This window comes from Populus euphratica, unplaced genomic scaffold, assembly GCF_000495115.2.
Source record: "Populus euphratica unplaced genomic scaffold, PopEup_1.0 scaffold306.1, whole genome shotgun sequence".
NCBI classification, from domain to species: Eukaryota; Viridiplantae; Streptophyta; class Magnoliopsida; order Malpighiales; family Salicaceae; genus Populus; species Populus euphratica.
The window spans coordinates 168653-193251 of record NW_011500191.1 but is presented as its reverse complement, the minus strand read 5'-3'; the positions used below and the strand labels follow the sequence as shown (position 1 = coordinate 193251).

The following is a 24599-nucleotide window of genomic DNA, read 5'->3' as shown; positions in this document are numbered from 1 at the left end:
TATTGACTTAATTGATTTTATTAGATATAATAAAGTAAGAAATTTTTTAAACTTTTTTAAAAACACTATTGTTACCTAATTATTTTTTTATATTAAAAAAAATTGAATCGGCATAGCACGGTTCCATTCTAGTTAAATCTAAATGACATTTTGTCAACAACCACACTTCATGAGGACACTTTGATTAGCTATACCTTTATTCCTGTGCCGTGCTATGTGACCCTATAACAGAAATACTCAAAGGTTCTATCAAGCAGAATACAGCGAGCCCACGTTTTCTTTTTATTTTTAGAGATTTGTTTTTGGGATTTGTTACATTTAAGAATATTCATTGATACTTAAATGTGTTTTTTTGATGTTGAAAACATGAGTTGCATAGAGAGAGACCAAATTTTTTTCATTTGATTGTCTCCCTTGTGATGATTATTGTTTGTATTTCTCTCAGTTACACACATATATATATTGAAATCATATAATTTATATATAATTTCAAGTATATAAATATAATTTTAAATTTTTTTATTTAGTAACTATTGGGTTGTTAGTCCATACTCCATTGCAAGTTAAATTAATTTTTTTTTAATGTAAAAAGAAATATTTAAGCATAGCTAATATTTTTATAGTAGAAAAAATTTAAACTATATAGAAATTGATTTAATATAACCCGATAAATTTGACTAGTTTAAACGTAACTTAAAAAACTAATGAAAACATAGTGTAACTAAAAGGAATTCAAGACACATTTTTTTTAAAAAATATTGAGATGATAATATATTAAATAACACGAGTTAACCTTTCAAATCCACGATGCAAGTCATGAGATTATGATAATGCTATATAAAGCATATCAAAATAAATTATGAATCTTAATTTTCAATCAATTTAATATTAAAAGATAAAATAAAAAAAAGTGTGAAAAAAATACTCAAGTTAACCTATTAAATTAATGACCCGAGTCATGAGATCAAGATAATCATATTGAAATAAATTATGAAGCTTAATTCTCAATCAATTTAATGTTGAAGGATGAAATTGAAAAAAAATCAATTTAAAAAAAGACCAGATTCAGTTTATTTTAACCCACCGAATCCATAATTCAATTTATAAGACTGAGATAATCTCATAGAAAGTAAAAAAAAAAAATATATAGTCAACTCGGGTTAACCTGTTAAGTTTATAACTCAGGTCATGAAACTATAATAACCCCATAAAAAGCAAATCAAATAAATTATGAAACTTGATTTTTAATAAATTTATTGTTAAATGATGAAATTGAAAAAAAAATCAATCTAAAAAATAAACACAATAAAACAACTTAAGTTTACTAGGTTAACTAGCAAAACTCATATCTTAAGTTATGATACCATAATAATTGGATATTTTATTAGTTTTCAACAAACTACAACAAATATATTTGTTAAGTATAATTTATAATCAACCCAATGTTTAAAATGCTAAATGATAAAATTAAAAAAAAAATTAATTACAAAAATAAAAAAAAATTCAGTTAATTGAGTTAACCTGTTAAATCCATATATGGATAATAAGATTAAGATAATTATAAAAAAATACAAATTATAATAAATTATAAAATTTAACCTCCAATAAATCAAGTGTTAAAGAATGTAATTAAAGAAAAAAAAATATAGATATAAGAAAAGGAAAACAAATGGGAAAAATAAAACTTGTTTTAGTTTGTCTTGTTTTTTACATGGGACAAGATATACCAGTTATTTCGGATATAATAAAATAGAATTGGTAAACTTAACATAAATAACTTGAGAATTGGATGGAGAGGAAAAGGTGAGGGAGAAATATGAGTGGCATGATACATAAGAAAGAGGATTTATAAGAGCAGTAATTTTAAAACTGAGATTGGATGGGACTAGAAACTCGATGAAGCAGTCACAAGTCGAAGTGTAGTTTCATGATTCATACAAAATGAAGATCTTATTTCTCGAACACAAGAAGTCAATTTGAATAAAGAAGACATCACCGGCGTGGGAGAAACCAAAGCTGGGCTCCAGCTCCCGAGGAACAAAATAGTCCGAAGAATGAAAAACTTGTAAAGCCCACCTATTATCTTTAAGCCTGAAGTGAGATTTTCAAGGGCCAAGCTCTGCTTTGGGAGTCAAATTACAAGAAAAGAACTCAAACTAGAAAATGGGTCATTCAAGTTTTGAGGAGCTTTGCCTCAAAACAGCAGAAACAAGAAGTAAAAGTAAGAGTAAAAAGCAATCTCAATCTCAAAAAGTTGCCTCTTGAAACATCCTCTTTGTTTCTTGCTTCTTCTTCTTCTAGATACTGCTCTCTTAACTTGTTCGTTGACACAAATCAAGAAGCAGAAGGTTAAATTGTTAAATTGAGATTGTTTCGCTAATTGTTACAAAAGATCAGGTTTCGTTTTTCCCTCCTGGATTTGCGATTAAACAGTAAATAAAGCGAACATCAAGAATTTTGGATTCCGTGTAGATAACGTTAACACTACGATTTAAAAATGTTTTCGAAAAAATTAATTTTTTTTAAATTAATATATTTTTAATATTTTTAAATTATTTTAATGAATTAATTTTAAAATTAATTTTTAAAAAATGAAAAAATATTATTAAAATATTTTTTAAATAAAAAATATTTTAAAATTTCCTCCTGGATTTGCGATTGTAAACTGGTCTGTAGAGGCAGTTCCAGTTTTTTATTCATATTGTGGTCCTTTGTACGAGGTCTGGGGCTGGCTGGGCCCCTGGTCCCGGCAATAATTTTTTTCCTGTCTTTCTTTTAATAATATTTATAATTTAAACTTAAATAGTAAAATAATTAAAATCTTAATTTTTTTTAATTTCATCCATGTATACACATATTCATATTCATAGTAATAAAACTGGGATAGGTTATAGTATTGGTTAAATAAAATTTTATAGCATTTTAAAATAACTAAGAAAATTATATTGTACAGTTACTATATATTTTTATTTTTTTACTTGATTCATTAACTTTTATTTTTGACAATTTAATTCTAAATTGCAAATCAATTCCTTTTGATTTCTTAAGGGAAGTAAACATAAAAATAAGAGGTTCTAAATAAAAAGATGGTCAAAATAGGTGATGTGTTCAAAGTTTTTTAAGAAAATAAACTTTAATATTCCTTAAGCTTTACAAATAATATAATTTAATCTGTTTGAATGTTTAATATTTAATTTTAGTTAAAAACTTTATGGTTTTTATATTTTAGTTCATGGTTAGATGGAATAGAGAGAAATTTAAATCAAATAGCACTAAGATTTATCTTTGCCAAATTTTTTCATTCCCAATAAGAAAAGCTGCAAATAAGAATTTTAAAGAGAACCGTGAAATTTTGATCATTTAGCTGAAGCATCTTTATTGAATATCAGATTACAATACGAGATGATTCAAGTTTGCTGGACTTAACTAGCAAACCAATAATCTAAGACGGTCAAAGCAGGCCAACAATTGCCAGAAAGCAACATACGAAATACAAATTTCCGAACTACTCCACTTCTACAAGGAGTTGTTCATTTATTATTATCTTAGAGAGGCATAGAACCCTTATTGAGTTTTATTATTTGATGCTTGGCTTATTGCCAACTTACTGCTATAGGGAAATTGCCATAATTTTGAATAAGATCAGTATCATGCTGGCGACAGAATACTGTTTTCCAGTGATAGAATGATCCCCTCAACATCATCTTCAGTAGGAGGATCCGGCACATAATCATTCAACTTCCAGAATCCGTTGTCTATTTGGATCATACCATTGTTCTTCACATTCCACCATTTAGGGGGTATGTTATACTTGTCCAGCAGTAAGTCCAGAGATTTGTTTAGCAGTGCTATGTCACGATCGACCACTAACTTGAATTCTTCTTCTTGCCCTTGGTAACCTGCTATTGTATGTAGATAAAGCTCTAGATTATGGGGTTGGGCCTTGGGATCCTTGAGGTACGGGGACTTGATACTGTCAATTTCCAGTTTTTCACCTACATCTTGGTAGCCCAGCAAAAATACTGGTGGAAGACGAGGAATAATATCTTTCGAGTTTTTTATACGCAACACATGAAGATCGGTGGTAAGACCATTGAATACATCTTGGAAGCCTTGATCTCCTACGCGGGGACTTGCATATGCAAAGACTGTGACAGGAAATCCTACGTCCGACCCAGATGGCTTGTTAAAACCATTGGCCACCATGTCCACGCCATTCAATGTTGCAAGTGCTGCACCTAAGCTATGGCCTGCCACGGTTATGCTCACTTCCTCTCCGTTGAGGGCATACATGTCCACAAGTCTTCTGACCTCAGCAAGAACCTGTCCAGTACGAACATAGTAAAATAAATAAGATTACATGATTATATATTTCGAGGCAATGACAAAACATGGATTTAAGAATCGATTTTATTTATTTATTTTTACCTGCTCCCTAGCACTGGTCTTATTGTATTTGGACTTCGAACTTTTGGCCACATATACATTGTGAAAACCATGGTGCACCTTGGGATTGTTGGTTGCTCCAAAAATGTCAGAAGCTGGTGTTAAATCGAATTGAAAATCCTGTGACCATTCCGAGGCCAAGATTGTTCCTCTCCAGCATACCAAAATATCCCTTCTCCCTAAGACTCTCTGGCCTTCATCGGTTGTTACAGCAACGTAACCGATCCAAGCAGACCCTTCGAGATCCAATTCGAGCACCTCAGCAATGTCATCTGATTTCAAATAGAAGTACTTGGTTACTTGGTATTTGAATGGATTTCCATTCTGTAGATTCACATTCATGAATAATTCTTCTGGTGGATAACGGGAAAGCGCATATGAATCTGATGCCTTCACGTAATTGAAGGCATCGCCGATAGCTTCAACCCTTTCACCATAGTGAATAAGATAACGGCGGAAATCAGTGTTGATAGGGTGGTCCAAAAGACCCTCCCAGTTCTGCGCACCACTGAAATCCTTCCAGTTATCTGCTATGCTTGCCATATCAATGGATCTCACGATGTTAAAACTTGAATGCCTTCTCTTTTTTGCAAGTTAATTATGATGAGATGAGCATATATTTCATGGTTTTGCATGCTTTATATAGAGTCTCACTACTGTCTGCTCCATTATTTGAAGCTGAAGCTCAAATGGAAACACATGGAAAAGTTAAAACACGTCACATGGAAACACATGGAAAAGTTAAAACACGTGTATAGAAAAAAAATAATTTAAGATGATATTTTGTTGCAAGAGAATTTTATATAGATATTGTACTTAATTATATATTTTAATAAAATTAAATTTTTATACATTTATATTTCCTTAAAAATATATCAAAATTATATTTAACTGCCTAAAATAAATTTTACTGGTTGCCTTGCATTAGCACTGAAAATTTGGAAAACACATGAAAAATCAAATGGTAATGATGGTCTAGATTTGATTGGGGACGTGGAGATTAGAGAGATTGGATTAGCTTGGAGACTATTTTAATTAATTCTTGGATTTTCTCATTATCTATACAGAGTTTACATCAAGTGCAGTACTTGCAAAAACTAAAGAAAAAAGTTAAATTGCTTAGTAGAGAAAAAACATATGTATTGGACATATATATATATATAATGGTCTAGAGATTTGATTGGGGACGTGGGGTGATGATGGTCTAGATTTGATTGGGGACGTGGAGATTAGAGAGATTGGATTAGCTTGGAGACTATTTTAATTAATTCTTGGATTTTCTCATTATCTATACAGAGTTTACATCAAGTGCAGTACTTGCAAAAACTAAAGAAAAAAGTTAAATTGCTTAGTAGAGAAAACAATATTTAAATAAAGCAATAGGTAAATTACATAAAATAAATAAAAGATAATAAACAACTCTCCATCAAGAACTTAACACTCGATACCTTAAAATAAAAGATAAATAAAACTTAACACTCGGTAAAAAAAAGTGCTCAGCATGAAAACAAATTGAGACTACACCGTCCAATAAGAACCTAATGATCTCACGTCTTCTTTGAAAACAATGCACCTCATCGTTTGAAAACAAGGCAGAACAATCCTGAGATTGCAACAGCCATGGTATACCTTAAAACCTCAATTTCATAATAAATAAATAAACTATGCATATGGAAATTGAAATGTCCAGGTTCGAAGAATCGTGGAATCACATGCAAATGGTCCCGTGCCCGCAGGGAAGGACAATGGCACTCGTAAATGCAAAACAGGTGTTTGGGACCATTATTTTATCAAATTTTGAATTTTTTTATTTTTTTGAAATAATGATATTAAAAATAAATTTTAAAAATAAAAAATATTATTTTAATATATTTTAAAGTAAACAATACTTAAAAAAAATATTTACTATCATCCCCAAAAACAGTCTAAATTTACAACGTTTTCAAACCATACCCATGTAAAAAATGTGCGAAACAAGCACAGCCACTATTTAACTCTCGAAAAGGCAATATTGATGCTCTATTTTTTTCACGTGAAAATCAACTCGAGACATGTATAAGATTGCAGCCCACATACTCCCACTTACCACTGGAGGTGTTTAGGGGCCGAGTTGGGCTAGTTTTAGGCCGGTTTATTTTTCTCGAACCAAACCTGGCCAGACAAATTGGATCTAACTGAGCCTAGTAAAGTGTTAAAAAAAAAAAAAGAGAGTAAAGTCTCGAACTTTTTTTTTTCGCTGCCGAAGAATCATATATTCTTGATAAGAAGGAAAAACAAAAAAGATAGATTTACGTTTTTCATAAAAATAAAAATAAACATAAGGTATTATTCTTATAAATTTCCCAAACAAAGCTGAGCTACTCGGATTTGTGCACACTATGCAACATATCTTAATGCATATTATATATAAGCTTGTGGCTTTGTTGAGATTCGAGACGAAAAATCTTCTTCTGCGTGCTCCGTCGTTAAAGATGTGATTTGTAAATCTCTCTATAAACAAAAATCAATCCAAATCATGGAAGAAGAAAAAGATGAGCGTTGCCTTAATTTGATGTACTAAATAGGATGAATATTATAAATGTAGTAACTTATAGATATGATTCAAGAAATAGATTGATTTTATATTGTTTTTCATTAACAAAAGTAATCTCTCCTTACATAATATGAATTCCAAATGTTCACATCCGAGAATATATATATATATATATATAACTTATCATGGTAATCTAATTAAGAAAGTCAAGAAAGTCTATGAGAGTTTAATAATAATTATTTTTTAAAGTATTTTTTGTTTGGAAAAATATCAAAATAATTTTTTTATTTTTTTAAATTTATTTTTAATATTAATATATCTAATTAATTTAAAATTACTAAAAATTTAATTTGAAATAATTTTTAAATTTTTTTAATAAAAAAGATTAGCGTTGCCTTTGATATACTCTCAAAGCAACCCTTGTTTCCTCTCGCCTTTCAACACAAGCCTCCTCTAGCCATAAAATCAGAATTTCTATGCCGAAAACATCCTTTTCAACACCAATCCTATCACCAACACATAATCCTACTCCTTTGATTATTTGTGTGTTTGATACGTGGTGGTGAAAATTATATTTTAAAAATTTTAATTTTTTTATTTTAAATAATATTTTTTTATATATTTTTATATTGTTTTGATGTGTTGTTGTTAAAAATAATTTTTTTTAAAAAACTTTATTTTAATGTATTTATTAGCAAAAAATATTTTGAACCGCCACCGTTACTACAATCCCAAACAACCTCGAGATCATCTACTGCTCGCTTTGACTGGCATGCCCTCTTCTACATTACTTGTTTTTGTTTTTGTGTTTTAAAAGTTAATCTAATTAAGAAAGTGTTTGAGAGTTTAATAATAATTGTTTTTTAAATTATTTTTTATTTGAAAAAATATCAAAATAATTTTTTTATTTTTTTAAATTTATTTTTAATATTAATATATCTAATTAATTTAAAAATACTAAAAATTTAATTTAAAATAGTTTTTTAATTTTTTTAATAAAAAAATTAGCGTTGCCTTTGATATACTCTCAAAACAACCCCTTGTTTCCTCTCGCCTTTCAACATAAGCCTCCTCTAGCCATAAAAGTAGAATTTCTATGCCGAAAACATCCTTTTCAACACCAATCCTATAACCAACACATAATCCTACTCTTTTGATTATTTGTGTGTTTGATACACGGTGAAAATTATATTTTAAAAATTTTAATTTTTTTATTTTAAATAATATTTTTTTTATATTTTCATATTGTTTTGATGTGTTGTTGTTAAAAATAATTTTTTTTTAAAAAAATTATTTTAATGTATTTATTAGCGAAAAACATTTTGAACCGCCACCATTACTACAATCCCAAACAAGCTCGAGATCATCTACTGCTCGCTTCGACTGGCATGCCTTCTTCTACCTTACTTGTTTTTGTTTTTGTGTTTTAAAAGTATTTTTAAAAAAAATTAAATTTTTTTATTTTTTTCTTTGCTTTAAATTAATATTTTTTTTTATGTTTTCAAATCATTTTGATGCGCTGATATCAAAAATAATTTTTTTAAAATAAAAAATATTATTTTAATGTATTTCTAAGTGAAAACACTTTGAAAAACAATGACAACCACATTTCCAAACATCCTCAAATACTCTCGAGTTGGTAAAACCACTGGGCCTTATGGTTCCTATGTATGGTCCAAGAAAGAATGGGCATTGCCTATACTTTCTAGCAATGATATTATCAGTATTGAAAGTAAAATAGATTTTGGTTTTGAAAAATAAAAGAATCAGTCCATCAAATGAAATAAGTTGAATCGGTTTACAGGTTTAATTGATAGAATACAATTCATGTTTAGATTATGATTTTTTTTGTATTAATTTAATTTTTTTATTATTTAAAACCTTATACCTATTAAAAGGTTTGTAATTTAGTATTATTTAAAAGCATAAAATAGATAGAATAGCTAAAAGAGCTTAGAAAGAAACATTTAATAAAAATATATTTTCCTCTTTTCTTTGTTTTTTTAGTTTTCTAGGTTATTTGGGTATTATAAAGTGTTTCAAAAAGATTTAGTACTATTAAAAAAAATCTCAGTTCTTGACCTTTGTGAATCCTTCCCTTGCTTATATGATGATTTCTTAAATGTTATTAACATGTTTATATCATTACAAGGGAAGGGTGTGTGCAATATATATAAGTTGGTAGGAGTATGTATTGCCCTAGGACAGGAGTTGATGAGCTAGTAGAGAAAGCGAGCATCTCAGAGTTGCCCCATAAGGAGGAAGGCTGACATTAGCCCTACAGAAGGCATTCGAGACTGCTTCACCTAGTCCACGGCTACCTTGGGACAACGGCTACCTTGGGATAGTTAGAGCACATGAAGGAAATCAAATCTGTTTTCCACAAATATCATATATATATATATATATATAATTCTATGTAGGTAGGAGTGTACCCCATGAATCATTGATGAGATTCTGTTCAAACCACTCGTTTTGATCTTAGGCAGGGAGGTGACACACCAGATTTTTGACAGCTGTTTCGGCTGATATTGGTTTGAGTTTTGAGATTGTGGAACAGGGCCCACACTTACATATTTTAGGTGACCTAGCCCTACAGCTGGCACTACGAAGTCGAGAGCTGCAGATCGACAAACCTCTGCCCGCTGCCCTACACTCGATCTATGGTCAAGGTATGTGTCGTAGTGAATACTCTTCTCTACCGTGAAGTGATTCATACCTAAAAAAAAATGAGAAAATCCAGTTGTGGATGCCACTGAGTAAGCAAGCAACCTGCATTTCTTGCCGTTCACTCCGGTATTCCGCTTTCTGATTCTCCCCCGCCAAAGATAGAGTCTCCATGGTCGCGCGTTCGAGCTCACTAAGTTGGATTGCCTTCTTTCCATTCCGCAGGGATGGTGTCCGTCCCCACTCAATCCCCTATTGCCTCAAGCGTGCTTCCGTTTCCTGGTCTTTGAGTTCCCAAAGTGGGTTTGGTCTGGCCTAAAGTGGGTTTGGTCTAGTCTCTCGAAATTGTGGTTTTTCTATCGAAATAGACGAACCCTGGCATATAATAATATATATATATATATATCAACATATCTTTATTTATGATATTAATAATATAATATGCATATATCAAAATTATATCGAATATTTTATCATCAAAACATATAATTAAATTATTATCATAGCCATAAGGCTAACACTCAATGTCATGTTTATTATCACTATGAAAGAGATAAAAATTATTATAGTTTCTCATGTTTGTGCTGCTTTTTTATCGAATGAGGATATTATATAATTTTTTTTCTTGGATAATAGCTAGCATTTCAATACATATGGTGGTCAAAGGTGTATAGTCAAGAGCTTAGTTAAATGTTAAGGAATCATAAATATGTCTCTTGGTTTTCCTTTTTAATGCTATGGTGGAAAATTAATGACGTTGTGAAGATTGTTCTCTCTAAAAGCAAGGGTGCCCCTTCTTGGTCACCCTTGTTTCCTCTACTTGAATATGGTTCTTCATTATTTATTTTACATTGGCAAGTATTTTATCATGGAGATTGTACAGGCATTCTCATAGTAATTAGTTATAGACTCTACTAATCAAGGCTTCAATGGCAATGAATTCGAAAAAATTCTCTAATATTGGCAAGTATTTTGTCATGGAGATTGTACAGGCATTCCCATAGTAATTAGTTCTAGACTCTACTAATCAAGGCTTTAATGGCAATGAATTCGAAAAAATTCTCTATATTTAGCATTTTTTTCATTAAATCTCTAGAGATACACCTTGGTGCTTTCATATTCTCGTTGTGTGATGGTGAAGAGTTATGGTGCCTGTTTTTTTTTTGCTAGAATGCTTGAATTGAAATGAAAGATGAGCTTTATGTAAGGATCATAAAGGCTAATGATAGAACCAGGTTTAAGGTTGTGATACCACATCTTGAAAAATTCATAAAAAGTCATAAGAAAAATTTTGCATATGGCATCACTTTTTGTGTTACAAGCTCTAGGATGTTTTTGATATTTTGTATATGCTCTCTTGAATTTATATGGCCATCACAATTATCCAAGTTGGCTCTTGTGGTGTTATAGTTCTTGAAAGTAGAGAGTCTTCCACCTAATGGAAATGGTGTTCATACTTATTTTTAAGTATTAGTGAAGTCTCGTATCTAGGTCTTTTATGGAGCATATGATTAAAATTAAGACTTATAAGAAGATTAATGGTGATAGTCATTCTTATAGATAAGGTTGGTTGAGAAGTGTACATTCTTTTAAAAAGTTAGAATATTATGCCTACTTTACACGTTGTTTTGTGCTATTATTTTAGGGGACTTGAGTTATCTTTATGCACTCAGTGCATATATTGGAGCTTGTATTTCATGTTGATGGAATGGAAGAGTGTGAAATTACTCTTATATGGTTACAAAAGCATTGTTAAGCACTTGCACCTGATGAGAGAGTTGGTGAAGATTTGGAGGGGCCAGAGTTTATCTGGTGAAAAGATCAATTATTCTCATTTGTTTTAAAGTTTTGTCAGGTATGAAAAGAATTTTGGTGAGAAGTAAAATGAGAATGAATTAGGTTTTTTTTCTTTCCTGGTTTCAAAGTGCAATTGATGAAGTCATGAAAAAACTTCATATTAAAAATAGGCTTTCCTTGGTTACATATTGGATTGAGTTGTTCTTTAAAAACCAGTCTCTTATTGGGACAAAGAACTCTCTGATGTTTAAGTTAGCAAGTGTAGGAGGAGAAAATAATTTAAGAAAAGAGAAAAAAAAAGGGTGTAAAATGTGTGCATCTAAGTATAGTTGTACATGGTGTTTGTGCGGCTTTGTGCGACCTAAATGAGATCTTTATTTTTCCTTGTGACTATCACTATTTGTACACCCAACCGTTGAAGCTTTATTCATGTAGAACAAAACTTATTATTTATTGAGAAATTGGAGCTGGATATTGGTTGAGGAGTTTATAAGCTATTAGCTAGCCATTGTGGTTTGTTGATTGTTATATATGTCATGGGTGGTTGTTTTGCCATGCACTAACAATTGAGATGGTGACTAACCGTTGCAACTATAAAATTTATGTGCACAAGAAAAAATTAGGTGTGTTGCACAACAAATGAAGAAATATATTAAGGTATGTGCTTGGTATTGGACGACTTGTGTGGTGATAAAAGAGGGACAAAATATGTGCACGAAAGAAGAAGAGAGATCAAGTTAAATCTAGCCACTTGGGTGGCATATTCTTTGAAAAATAAAAATCATGCACCATCAGACACCTTCTTTGAAAAATAAAAATCATGCTCCAGCTTAACCAAGAATCTAATGCCTCTTAACACAGCTTTGAGAATGACATCAAACTAATCAAATTAAGACCAACATAATTAATGCAAGTACATCAATTTTCTATTGAGAAAACTTAGGGTTTTGAGCCATTTTGTCTATTGTAACAAGACTTTGGTTTCGACATTTACACATTTTGTCTCCTTACCTAACATTTTATTAGTATGACCCCTCTATTTTTTGTTACGAAAGCCTGATTTGAACTAGGTTTATGCGAATAGAGAGCATAAAACCCTGCCCCCTGTTGAATAGTTTGACTATAGAATTTTTGTATAAGATCAAAGTTCAGGAACTCTGCATGGAAATCTAAGAATGACATAGATTTCTCCTTAGCAAGAAGCATATATGTTGTCACAAAGGAATGAAAAGAGAATTAAATCCGTGTCATCAATCAGTTTCCCAACGGTAGATAAATCATCAGCTAGGGACTTAACTGCATCCAAAAACTGTTAGCAAGGCATAAAGCCTTGCTGTAAAGATTGCAGCTTTCTCTTGATAAGAGAAATACGAGATGTGGAGGGTGTATCAAAACATGCATCAAAAGCTTGCGAAGCAAACCGAGAGGTCTCAAGACCATAAGTTGTAAAGATTGTAGCTTTCTCTTGATAAGACAAATACGATATGTGGAGGGTGTATCAAAACGTGCATCAAAAGCTTGCCAAGCAAACCGAGAGGTCTCAAGACCATAAATGGTGGAAACCACTACAGGAGATAAAGAAGATATAATCCAGCCAAGTGCTGTCTGGTCCTTATATTGCCAAACTACATAACCAGGATTAAGAATACCTTGGGTTTTATGTTTAGTGCTGGTAAATTGGGGAGGGATGGGTTCGAAACCATCAACTATTCCCATGAGGCCATAGCCGCGAAATAAAGGAAGTAATTGAGCACTCTATGCAAGAAAATTAGTTCCATCAAGTTTGATGGAGATAACTTGAGTTGGAAGATGAAATACAATGGAAGAGAAGGAAGAATCTGTAGTGAGAGACATAGGATCAATAGAAGTATGAGCTATAATTGCTCTGATTCCATAAAAGAATTGAAAACACTCTGGTTTTACTACTAGAGACATGTGTAATGTCATTCTTATATAAGTGAGGTTGTTACAAGAGATAAATAGAGATATCTATGTGTTTGTTACAAGAGATAAGATTTACAAGATATTCAAAACTTAAAAACAATAATAATAGGATTATGCCAAGCTATTACACTCTGTATGCAAAGTGTAATAACAACGTCTTCAACGTCAAGCACAATGACTCTTTTGCATGTTATTTGGAGTGGTGATTATGTTGATCCTTATTCTTAACAAGATAATCACAAAGAAGGCAAATCATAATAAATTATGAAGTCTAATATATAGTAAATCAAGTGTTGAAGAATGGAATTAGAAAAAAAAAAGATTAAAAAAAGGAAAACAAATACGAAAAAACATTATTGCTCGGAACCAAATGGATGAAATGAAACTGGAACATCTTGGCTAAAATTTGGTTGAGAAATTTAGAATGAATTGAGATTTAAAGCAAGATAAAACTTGTTTCAGTTTGTTTTATTTTTAAAGAGTACGAGATATACAAGTAATTTCACGCATAATGAAATAAAATTGATAAATTTTGCATAAATAACATGCAAATTTTAGATGGAGAGGGAAAGGTGAGGGAGAAATATAAGTGCCATACTATATAAGAAAGAGGATTTATAAGAGTAGTAATTTTAAAACTGAGATTTGATGGGATGAGAAGCTCGATGAAGCGGTCCCAAATCTAAGTGTAGTTTCATAATTCATACAAAATGAAGATTTTATTTCTTAAACACAACTGGGCATCACCGGCATGGAAGAAACCAAAGTTGGGCTTTAGCCTTCGAGTAACAAAATATTCCGAAGAAAGAAAAATTTGTAAAACCCTCCTATTATGGCTTAAAGATTTGTAAAGCAGAGTGTAAAATCTCCTTGATATAGGACTTGAGTACTTGTGAAAAAATACAGAACTCATCATTCTCCTCCAAAATCAAATCTTTAAGCCTAAAGTGAGATTTTTAAAGGCCAAGATTTGCTTTGGGATTCAAATTACAAGAAAAGAACTCAAACTAGAAAATGGGTCATTTAAGTTTTGAGTTTTGCCTCAAAACAACATAAACAAAATGTAAAAGTAAAAAAGCAATCTCAATCTTAAAAAGTTGCCTCTTTAAACACTCTATTTGTTTCTTGCTTCTTCATCTTTTAGATAATGCTCTCTTTATAAAGCCACCACTTAATTAATTGGTGAAAGAAAAAAATAAGTGGAGTTATTGGTATAATTAGAGATAAGTTGTTAACATAATTGGTGGAGTTGTTGGTATAATTGGTGGAGTATGAGTGGAGATGAATTGTTGGTATAACTTGTGGCATAATTAGTGCCGTAATGTTGGCATAACTTGTGGCATAATTAGTGCCGTAATTTATGGCTTTTATCCCCTTAGTCTTGCTTATAAATATGCAATGCCTCCAAGCTTGTTTTACATACCAAAATAGAGAGAAGAAGAGAAGAGTGAAGAGAGAGTAATCCCATAAAGTTGTGAGGTATTTGTGAGAGAGTAAGTGAGGTGTTTTATCCTAAAAATAAAAAAATTCTTAGTTATTCTTCTATTATTAGAAAGAGTTTGTTATTTCCATATTACTTAGTAAAATCTTTCTATACTTGCTCGTAGACATAACCAAAGTGGGTGAACTATGTAAATTCTTGTATGTCTCATTTCTCATTTTATCTTATTTCTTGTCTTTTGTCTTATCGGGTTTGTATGCTAGTATCCTAACAGTGGTATCAAAGCCTTCCTAGTTGGTGTTGTTAATACACAAAAGTTATTCGTGTATGCAGTTACTATTCACGTCTATGACACTATTCATCCATGCAGTACTGTTCACATACGTTACTGTTGGCGTATATAGAAAGTCAGTGCGGTGATTAAATACAATTTAGGAAGTTCTGTCTAAGGAGATTGGATTTTAAACAAGACCGTTTGTGACCCCTCCAATCTTTACTGGGAACTTACAGGAAAGATAATTGCTTGGCAGCAATTAGGGATTGGCCCGAGAAGATCACTAATAATGCAAAATGGAATGAGATGGATGGCAATGCTATTGTTAACATACATTTAGCATTAGCCGATGAAGTATTATCAAGTATGGCGGAGAATAAAATAGTTAAGGAGATATGGGAGATTCTAACAAAGTTATACGAGTCCAAGTCTTTGCACAATAAGATTTTCTTAAAGCAAAGACTTTATACCTTTTGAATGGCAGAAACCACGTCGATGACTGACTACATCAATAGAATAATAACTCTATTTTCACAACTCACCATGTTGGGTCAACAAATAGAGGAAAATAAATGTGTAGAGCTTTTACTTCAAAGTCTTCTTGATTCATATGATCAGGTCATTAACAACTTAACCAATAATATTCTCTCAAACTATTTAATCTTCGATGATGTTGTAGCTGTTATCTTGAAAAAAAATAGGCACAAAAACATAGGAGATAGAAAAAGTTTAAACCAAGCAGAGGCATTATTGGTGTCAAGAGGAAGATCAATAGAGCGTGGCTCTAGTAGAAGTCAAAGGCAAGGGAATCAAGAAGTAAGAAGATTGTGAAATGCACTGTGGCAAAAAGGGGCACTTCAAAAAGGATTGTTGGTTTAAAAAGGGTATAGAGAATTCTGCAGAGTCATCAAAATCTCAAGGGTGTGTTGCGAGCACCTCAGAAGATGGAGATGTTTTATATAGTGAAGCAGCGACAATCTCTACAGATACAGAAGAGCTCACTGAGGTCTGGCTAATGGATTCAGGAGCAACATGACATATGACTCCTAATCAAGATTAATTCCATACATATGAACTCATCTCTGGAGGCACAATGTTCATGGGTGATAATCATGCTTTAGAGATTGTTGGCATTGGCACCATCAAATTGAAGATGTATGATGGCTTAATTCGTACTATTTCAGAAGTGCGACATGTGAAAGACTTAAAGAAGAATCTTTTGTCTATAGGACAATTTGATAGTCTTGGCTGTAAGATCCGAACAGACAATGGAATTATGAAAATCATCAAAGGAGCGCTGGTGGTTTTAAAGGCAAGAAAGACAGTTGCAAATGTATTTGCATTAATGAGAGAAACACATTATGAGGCAGAAGCGTCATTCGCATCAGCCAGTCCTGCAGAAGAGAAGACGATGATGTGGCATCAAAAACTAGGTCACATGTCAGAAAAAGGTTTAAAGGTTCTCTCTGATCAGAAGTTACTCCCTGGGCTTACAAAGGTTACTTTACCTTTTTTGTGAGCACTGTGTTACAAGTAAACAACACAGGTTGAAGTTTGGCACATCAACAACTAAGAGCAAATGCATCTTAAACCTGATTCACTCTGATGTTTGACAAGCACCGGTTATATCCTTGTGAGGAGCAAGACACTTTGTATCATTCATAGATGACTTCTTTAAGAGATATTGGGTGTATCCAATTAGAAGTAATGCAAACATGCTTGCAGTCTTTAAAATTTTCAAAGCACAAGTAAAACTTGAATCTAGAAAAAAGATCAAGTGTTTGAGGACTGATAATGGAGGAGAATATACTAGTGATGAATTTGATAACTTCTATCAACATGAAGGTAATAAAAGACAGCTCACAACAACATGCACTCCACAGCAAAATGGAGTGACAGAGTGGATAAACAGAACTTTATTAGAAAGAACAAAAACAATGTTGAAGGCTGCAGGTCTAGGAAAGTCATTCTAGGCAGAAGCAGTCAATACCGCCTGATATATGATAAATCGATCTCCATCAATTGCAATTAAGTTGAAGACGCTGGTGGAGATGTGGATTGGAAAACTAGCTGATTATTCTTGATTGCATATATTTGGAAGTTCTGTGTACGTGATGTACAATACACAAGAAGTTAGCAAGCTGGATTCAAAATCCAGAAAATATGCATTCTTGGGATATGCTGATGAAGTGAAGAGGTATCACTTATAGGATCCCATTGCCCATAAAGTAGTCATCAGTAGAGATGTCATATTTGTAGAAGGTAAAATGCAAATGGAAGAACATAATAGCATTATAAAGGAGACTACAGTAGTGTAGATGAAAAATACTCAGAATCATACTTTTTCTGAAGCTGCACCAGAGCAAGAACAAATAGAGTTTGAAACTCCTAAAGGTCGGTGGTCGACTCGTGAAAAAAGACCACTAGCTTGGCACTCAGAATATGTTATTGAGAGCAACATTGCATACTGTCTTCTAAAAGAGGATGAAGAGCCATCAACTTTCCACAAGGTTATCTAAAACATAGATGTATCTATGTCGATGACAACAATGCAAGAGGAGATTGAAGCTCTGCATAAGAATAATACTTGGGATCTTATTCCACTACCACAAGGAAGAAAGGTTATTGGCAACAAATGGGTTTACAAGATAAAACATGATAGCAATGATCAAGTGGAACGGTATCATGCAAGATTGCTTGTGAAATGATATGCTTAGAAAGAAGAAATAGACTTCAATGAGATATTTTCTCCGATGGTATGACTTACGACAATCAGAGTAGTCTTAGCAATGTGTGCTATATTTGATCTTCACTTGGAGCAGTTAGACGTGAAAACTGCATTTCTTCATGGAGAACTTGAAGAAGAAATTTATATGCTCCAACCAGAGGGTTTTGCTGAAACAGGCAAGGAGAACTTGGTTTGCAGGTTGAACAAATCTCTATACGGTCTCAAACAGGCGCCGAGGTGTTGGTACAAGATATTTGATTCCTTTATAATTAGCCTTAGATATAACAGACTTAGTTCAGACCATTGTACGTATTACAAAAAGTTTGAAGAAGACATGTTAGTGATAGGCCCTAACAAAGATCGAGTATACAAGAATAATACTTGAGATCTTATTCCACTACTACAAAGAAGAAAGGCCATTGATAATAAATGGGTTTACAAGATAAAGCGTGATGGCAATGATCAAGTGAAACGGTATCATGCAAGATTACTTGTGAAATGATATGCTTAGAAAGAAGGAATAGACTTCAATGAAATATTTTCTTCGATGGTACGACTTACTACAATCAGAATAGTCTTAACAATGTGTGTTATATTTGATCTTCACTTAGAGCAATTAGATGTGAAAACTGCATTCTTCATGGAGAACTTGAAGAAGAAATTTATATGCTCTAACTAGAGGGTTTGCTGAAACAGGCAAGGAGAACTTGGTTTGCAGGTTGAACAAATCTCTATACGGTCTCAAACAGGCGCCGAGGTGTTGGTACAAGATATTTGATTCCTTTATAATTAGCCTTAGATATAACAGACTTAGTTCAGACCATTGTACGTATTACAAAAAGTTTGAAGAAGACATGTTAGTGATAGGCCCTAACAAAGATCGAGTCCAAGAATTGAAGGCACAATTGGCTAAGGAGTTTGATATGAAGGACTTGGGATTAGCAAACAAGATTCTAAGGATGAAAATTCACAGAGACAGAAGTAAGAGGAAGATTTGGCTTTGAAAATTCACCGAGACAGAAGTAAAAGAAAGATTTGGAACGGTATCATGCAAGATTACTTGTGAAATGATATGCTTAGAAAGAAGGAATTTGTAAGCCAATTTCCATCCCACTTCTTATTAACTTTAAATTATCCTCAAGTATGTCTCCTAGCAATAAATCAGAGAGGATGGAGATGTCTCGAGTACCGTATGCATCAACAGTGGGAAGTTTAATGTTTGCCATAATATGTACAAGACTAGACATTGCACAGTAGTGGGAGCAGCTAGTCGATACATGGAGTAGTGAGAGCAGCTAGTCAATACATGGCAAATCCTAGTAGAGAGCATTGGAATACTATTAAAAGGATCTTGTGATACATCAAGGGTACCTCAGATGCCACATTATGTTATGAAGGATCAGAATTTACTGTCAGAGGTTATGTTGAATCAGATTTTGTTAGTGACCTTGAAAAAAGAAAATCTACTATAGGCTACGTGTTCATAATTACCGGAGGAGCTGTGAGCTGGGTCTCTAAACTTCAGACTATTGTAGTGTTATCTACAACAGAAGCTGAGTATATAGCAGCTACATAAGCTTGTAAAGAAGAAATATGGATGAAGAAACTTATAGAGGAGCTCGGGCATAAACAAGAGAATATTTTTTTATATTTTGATAATCAAAGTGTCTTGCATATTACAAGGAATCCAACGTTTCATTCAAAAACAAAACACATAGATGTTCAATATCACTTTGTTCGCGAAGAAGTGGTGGAAGATGGAAGAGTGAATTTTTAGAAGGTTCACACAAAGTAAAACCCAACAGATATTTTGACCAAACTGGTCAATACTGATAAGTATATATGGTGCAGAACCTCTTATGGTTTAGTAGAAACGTAAGCAATATGAAGATGACAAGTATAAAAAGGATAGAAGAATAACATATGATCAAGTGTGAAGACTTGATTAAATCATCAAAGTTTTAAAGTAGGAGAATGTAAAGCCACCACTTAATTAATTGGTAAAAGATAAAAATGAGTGGAGTTGTTGGCATAATTGGATATGAGTTATTGACATAATTAGTGGAGTTGTTGGCATAATTGGTGGAGTATGAGTGGAGACAAGTTGTTGGCATAACTTGTGACATAATTGGTGCCATAATTTATAGCCTTTATCCCCTCACTTTTGCCTATAAATATACAATGCCTCCAAGCTTGTTTTGTACACCAAGATATAGAGAAGAAGAGGAGAGTGAAAAGAGAGTAATCCTACAAAGTTGTGAGGTATGTGGGAGAGAGTAAATAAGGTATTTTATTTTAGAAATAAAGAGATTCTTAGTTGTTCTTCTATTATTAGAGAAAAGTTGTAATTCTCACATTACTTAATAAAATCTTTTTATATTTGCCCATGAATATAGTCAAATTGGATAAACCACGTAAATTTTTATATGTCTTATTTCTCATTTTATCTTATTTTTTATTTTTTATCTTGTCGGGTTTGCATATCAATATCCTAATATTTTTCACTTCATTTACACAAATCAAGAGACAAATATCCGAAAAACATGGCATTAAAAAAGATCAGGTTTCGTTTTTCCCTCCTGGATTTGCGATTAAACAGTAAATAAAACGAACATCAAGAATTTTGGCTTCCGTTCTAAATCTCAAGAAAACAGCACTTTAAAGATTTTCTTTTTCCCTCCTGGATCTGCAATTATAAGCTATTCTATAGAGGCAGTTCCGCTTTTTCATTCATATTTCGTTGATGGTTTGTTTGTAGTATTCAGAGTAATAAAGATGAGCTAGATATTATAGATTCTAGTCAAAACTAGATTGGTGAAATAAAATACTTAGACGATGCTTGCATTTTAAAATAAGTAGGAAAATTATATATTACTGTTCACATACTCGTTAACTTACTATATATTTTTATTTTCTTGCTTTAGTCCTTAAACTTTTATTTTTGGCAATTTAAACTTAAATTGCATGTCAATTACTTATGATTTCTTAAGAGAAATCAACATAGAAATAAGGAGGCTCTAAATGAAAAGAGTAGTCAAAATGGGTGATGTGTTCAAAGTTTTTTAAGAAAATATACTTTGGTCCTTAAACTTTACAAATTATATAATTTAGATCCATTTAAATATCTACGATTTAACTTTGGTTAAAAACCTTATTTTTTTATATATATTTTAGTCCATGATTAAAGCGAGTACAGAGAAATTTAGATCAAATCCCACTAAGATAGATCTTTGCCAAATTTTTTCATTCCCAATAAGAAAAACTGCAAATAAGAATTTTAAAGAGAACCGGGAGATTTTGACCATTTAGCTGAAGCATCCACATCTTTATTGAATATCAGATTACAATACGAGATTATTCAAGTTTGCTGGACTTAACTAGCAAACCAATAATCTAAGACGGTCAAAGCAGGCCAACAATTGCCAGAAAGCAACATGCGAAATACACATTTCTGAACTACTCCACTTCTACAAGGATTTGTTCATTTATTATTATCTTAGAGATGCATGGAACCTTTATTAAGTTCTATTATTTGATGCTTGGCTTATTGACAACGTACTGTTATTGGGAAATTGCCAGGGTTTTGAATAAGATTAGTATCATGCTGGCGACAGAATACTGTTTTCCAGTGATAGAATGATCCCCTCAACATCATCTTCAGTAGGAGGATCCGGCACATAATCATTCAACTTCCAGAATCCGTTGTCTATTTGGATCATACCATTGTTCTTCACATTCCACCATTTAGGGGGTATGTTATACTTGTCCAGCAATAAGTCTAGACCTTTGTTTAGCAGTGCTATATCACGATTGACCACTAACTTGAATTCTTCTTCTTTCCCTCGGTAACCTGCTATTGTATGTAGATAAAGCTCAAAATTATGGGGTTCGGCCTTGGGATCCTTGAGGTACGGGGACTTGATACTGTCAATTTCCAGTTCTTTACCTACATCTTGGTACAAAAATATTAGTGGTGGAAGACGAGGAACAATATCTTTCTAGTTTTTTATACGTAACACATGAAGATCGTTGGAAAGACCATTGAATACATCTTGGAAGCCTTGATCTCCTACGCGGGGACTTGCATATGCAAAGACTGTGACCGGAAATCCTATGTCCGACCCAGATGGCTTGTTAAAACCATTGGCAACCATGTCCATGCCATTCAATGTTGCAAGTGCTGCACCTAAGCTGTGGCCTGCCACGGTTATGCTCACTTCCTCTCCATTGAGAGCATACCTATCCACAAGTCTCCTGACCTCAGCAAGAACCTGGCCAGTACGAACGTAGTAAAATAAATAAGAATATTACATGATTATATATTTCGAGGCAATGACAAAACATGGATTTAAGAATCGATTTTATTTATTTATTTTTACCTGCTCCCTAGCACTGGTCTTATTGTATTTGGACTTCGAACTTTTGGCCACATATACATTGTGAAAACCATGGTGCACCTTGGGATTGTTGGTTGCTCCAAAAATATCAGAGGCTGGTATTAAATCGAATAGCAAATCCTGTATCCCTTCCGAGGGCAAGAGTGTTCCTCTCCAGCAAACCAAAATATCCCTTCTCCCTAAGACTCTCTGGCCTTCATCGGTTGTTACAGCAACGTAACCGATCCAAGCAGACCCTTCGAGATCCAATTCGAGCACCTCAGCAATGTCATCTGATTTCAAATAGAAGTACTTGGTTACTTGGTATTTGAATGGATTTCCATTCTGTAGATTCACATTCATGAATAATTCTTCTGGTGGATAACGGGAAAGCGCATATGAATCTGATGCCTTCACGTAATTGAAGGCATCGCCGATAGCTTCAACCCTTTCACCATAGTGAATAAGATAACGGCGGAAATCAGTGTTGATAGGGTGGTCCAAAAGACCCTCCCAGTTCTGCGCACCACTGAAATCCTTCCAGTTATCTGCCATGCTTGCCATATCAATGGATCTCACAATGTTAAAACTTGAATGCCTTTTCTTTTTTGCAAGTTAATTATGATGAGATGTGCATATATTTCATGGTTTTGCATGCTTTATATAGAGTCTCACTACTGTCTGCTCCATTATTTGAAGCTGAAGCTCAAATGGAAACACATGGAAAAGTTAAAACACGTGTATAGAAAAAAAATAATTTAAGATGATATTTTGTTGCAAGAGAATTTTATATAGATATTGTACTTAATTCTATATTTTAATAAAATTAAATTTTTATACATTTATATTTACTTCAAAATATATATCAAAGTATATTTAACTGCCTAAAATAAATTCTACTGGCTGCCTAGAGTACGTTAGCTCTGAAAATTTAGAAAACACATGAAAAATCAAATGGTAATGATGGTCTAGATTTGATTGGGGACGTGGAGATTAGAGAGATTGGATTAGCTTGGAGACTATTTTAATTAATTCTTGGATTTTCTCATTATCTATACAGAGTTTACATCAAGTGCAGTACTTGCAAAAACTAAAGAAAAAAGTTAAATTGCTTAGTAGAGAAAATTTGGCACAAAAAACATATGGATTGGATATATATATATATATATATTACTGGCTGCCTTGCGTTAGCACTGAAAATTTAGAGAACACATGTAAATGGTGATGATGGTCTAGATTTGATTGGGGACGTGGAGATTAGAGAGATTGGATTAGCTTGGAGATTATTTTAATTAATTCTTGGATTTTCTCATTATCCATACAGCCTTTAATTTGCATGTGCTAATCAAGAGGCATAAGATATCATCGTCTTCCGACCGAATTTGGCACAAAAAACATATGGATTGGTCCCCCAGGATTAAAAAGAAGAAGAAGAAAGAAGCCATTATGCTTTTATTGTCAAAATAATGTCAATTGAAACAATGTTTTGACATCCTTGTTCTTATTGACAAAACTAATAATAGTTGTTTCACGGGTATTTTTATCTTTTTTGGGAATTCATTAGGCATTGCTTAATTAACTTGGGATAGAACGGTTTACCCACATTTATTTTTGCACAATATAATAATTTTTTTATTTTAAAAAGTAAAATGACATATACATATTACTTGGGTAATAATTGCACATTGAATTATTGAACTTATCTCCTTGAAAGGAAAAAAAACTAATGTACAAGTGTATTTGTGTAGTTTCCTTTTGTTTTTTAGATATATAATAATTGAATGAAGAGAGGAGCTAATGCCTCTTTTACCATATACATAATATTATTTAAATAATTAACATAATATTATTTAAATAATTAATAACATTGTGTGTGGGGACTCCGGTAAATTTATGTCGTCGCGTGCAACTAATTTACATGATCAAATGATGGCTTCTAAGTTAATAATAAAATCCTCTCAATAGTCCATATCTAACTAGATATCGAGTTTGTCTTCTTCACCTTGATTCTTCTTCAACATCTATTTTTTTTCTGTTTTTTTTTCTATCTCATTCTCGTGAAGCGCACTAATCTTAAAAAACTCAATGCGAACCTTCAATTATTTTTTTTTAAGTTTTGGTCTCTATATTTTAATTAATATTTTTTATTTGAAATAATTTATAAAATTAAAATATGTTTTCAATTTTAGCTCTAATGAATTTTTTTTATCTTTTAAATTTGGTGCTTCAAAAAATTCAATGCACCCCTTCATTTAATCTTTTCTCTAGATTTGGTTCCTAACTTTTTGAGTAATATTTATTTTATTTAAAATAATTTATAAAACTAGAATTTGTTTTCAATTCTATCCCCATAGGTTTTTTTCTATAAGTTTGGTCCTCGATCTTTCAATTAC

The 24599-nt window shown here is 32.3% G+C and overlaps 1 protein-coding gene and 1 pseudogene across 1 annotated transcript; both read right to left on the bottom strand.

The window, feature by feature from the left end:
• Nucleotides 1-3427: 3427 nt before the first annotated feature.
• LOC105111716 (phospholipase A1-IIgamma-like) lies at nucleotides 3428-5043 on the bottom strand. The gene is made up of 2 exons (XM_011007159.1): nucleotides 4429-5043; nucleotides 3428-4323 (listed from the first exon to the last, which is right to left on the bottom strand). Exons 1-2 carry the CDS (start codon nucleotides 4987-4989, stop codon nucleotides 3649-3651), a joined length of 1236 nt encoding a protein of 411 aa, XP_011005461.1. The 5' UTR covers nucleotides 4990-5043; the 3' UTR covers nucleotides 3428-3648.
• Nucleotides 5044-21134: 16091 nt separating this feature from the next.
• On the bottom strand, nucleotides 21135-22818 carry LOC105111715 (phospholipase A1-IIgamma-like; annotated as a pseudogene).
• Between the last annotated feature and the right edge of the window lie 1781 nt (nucleotides 22819-24599).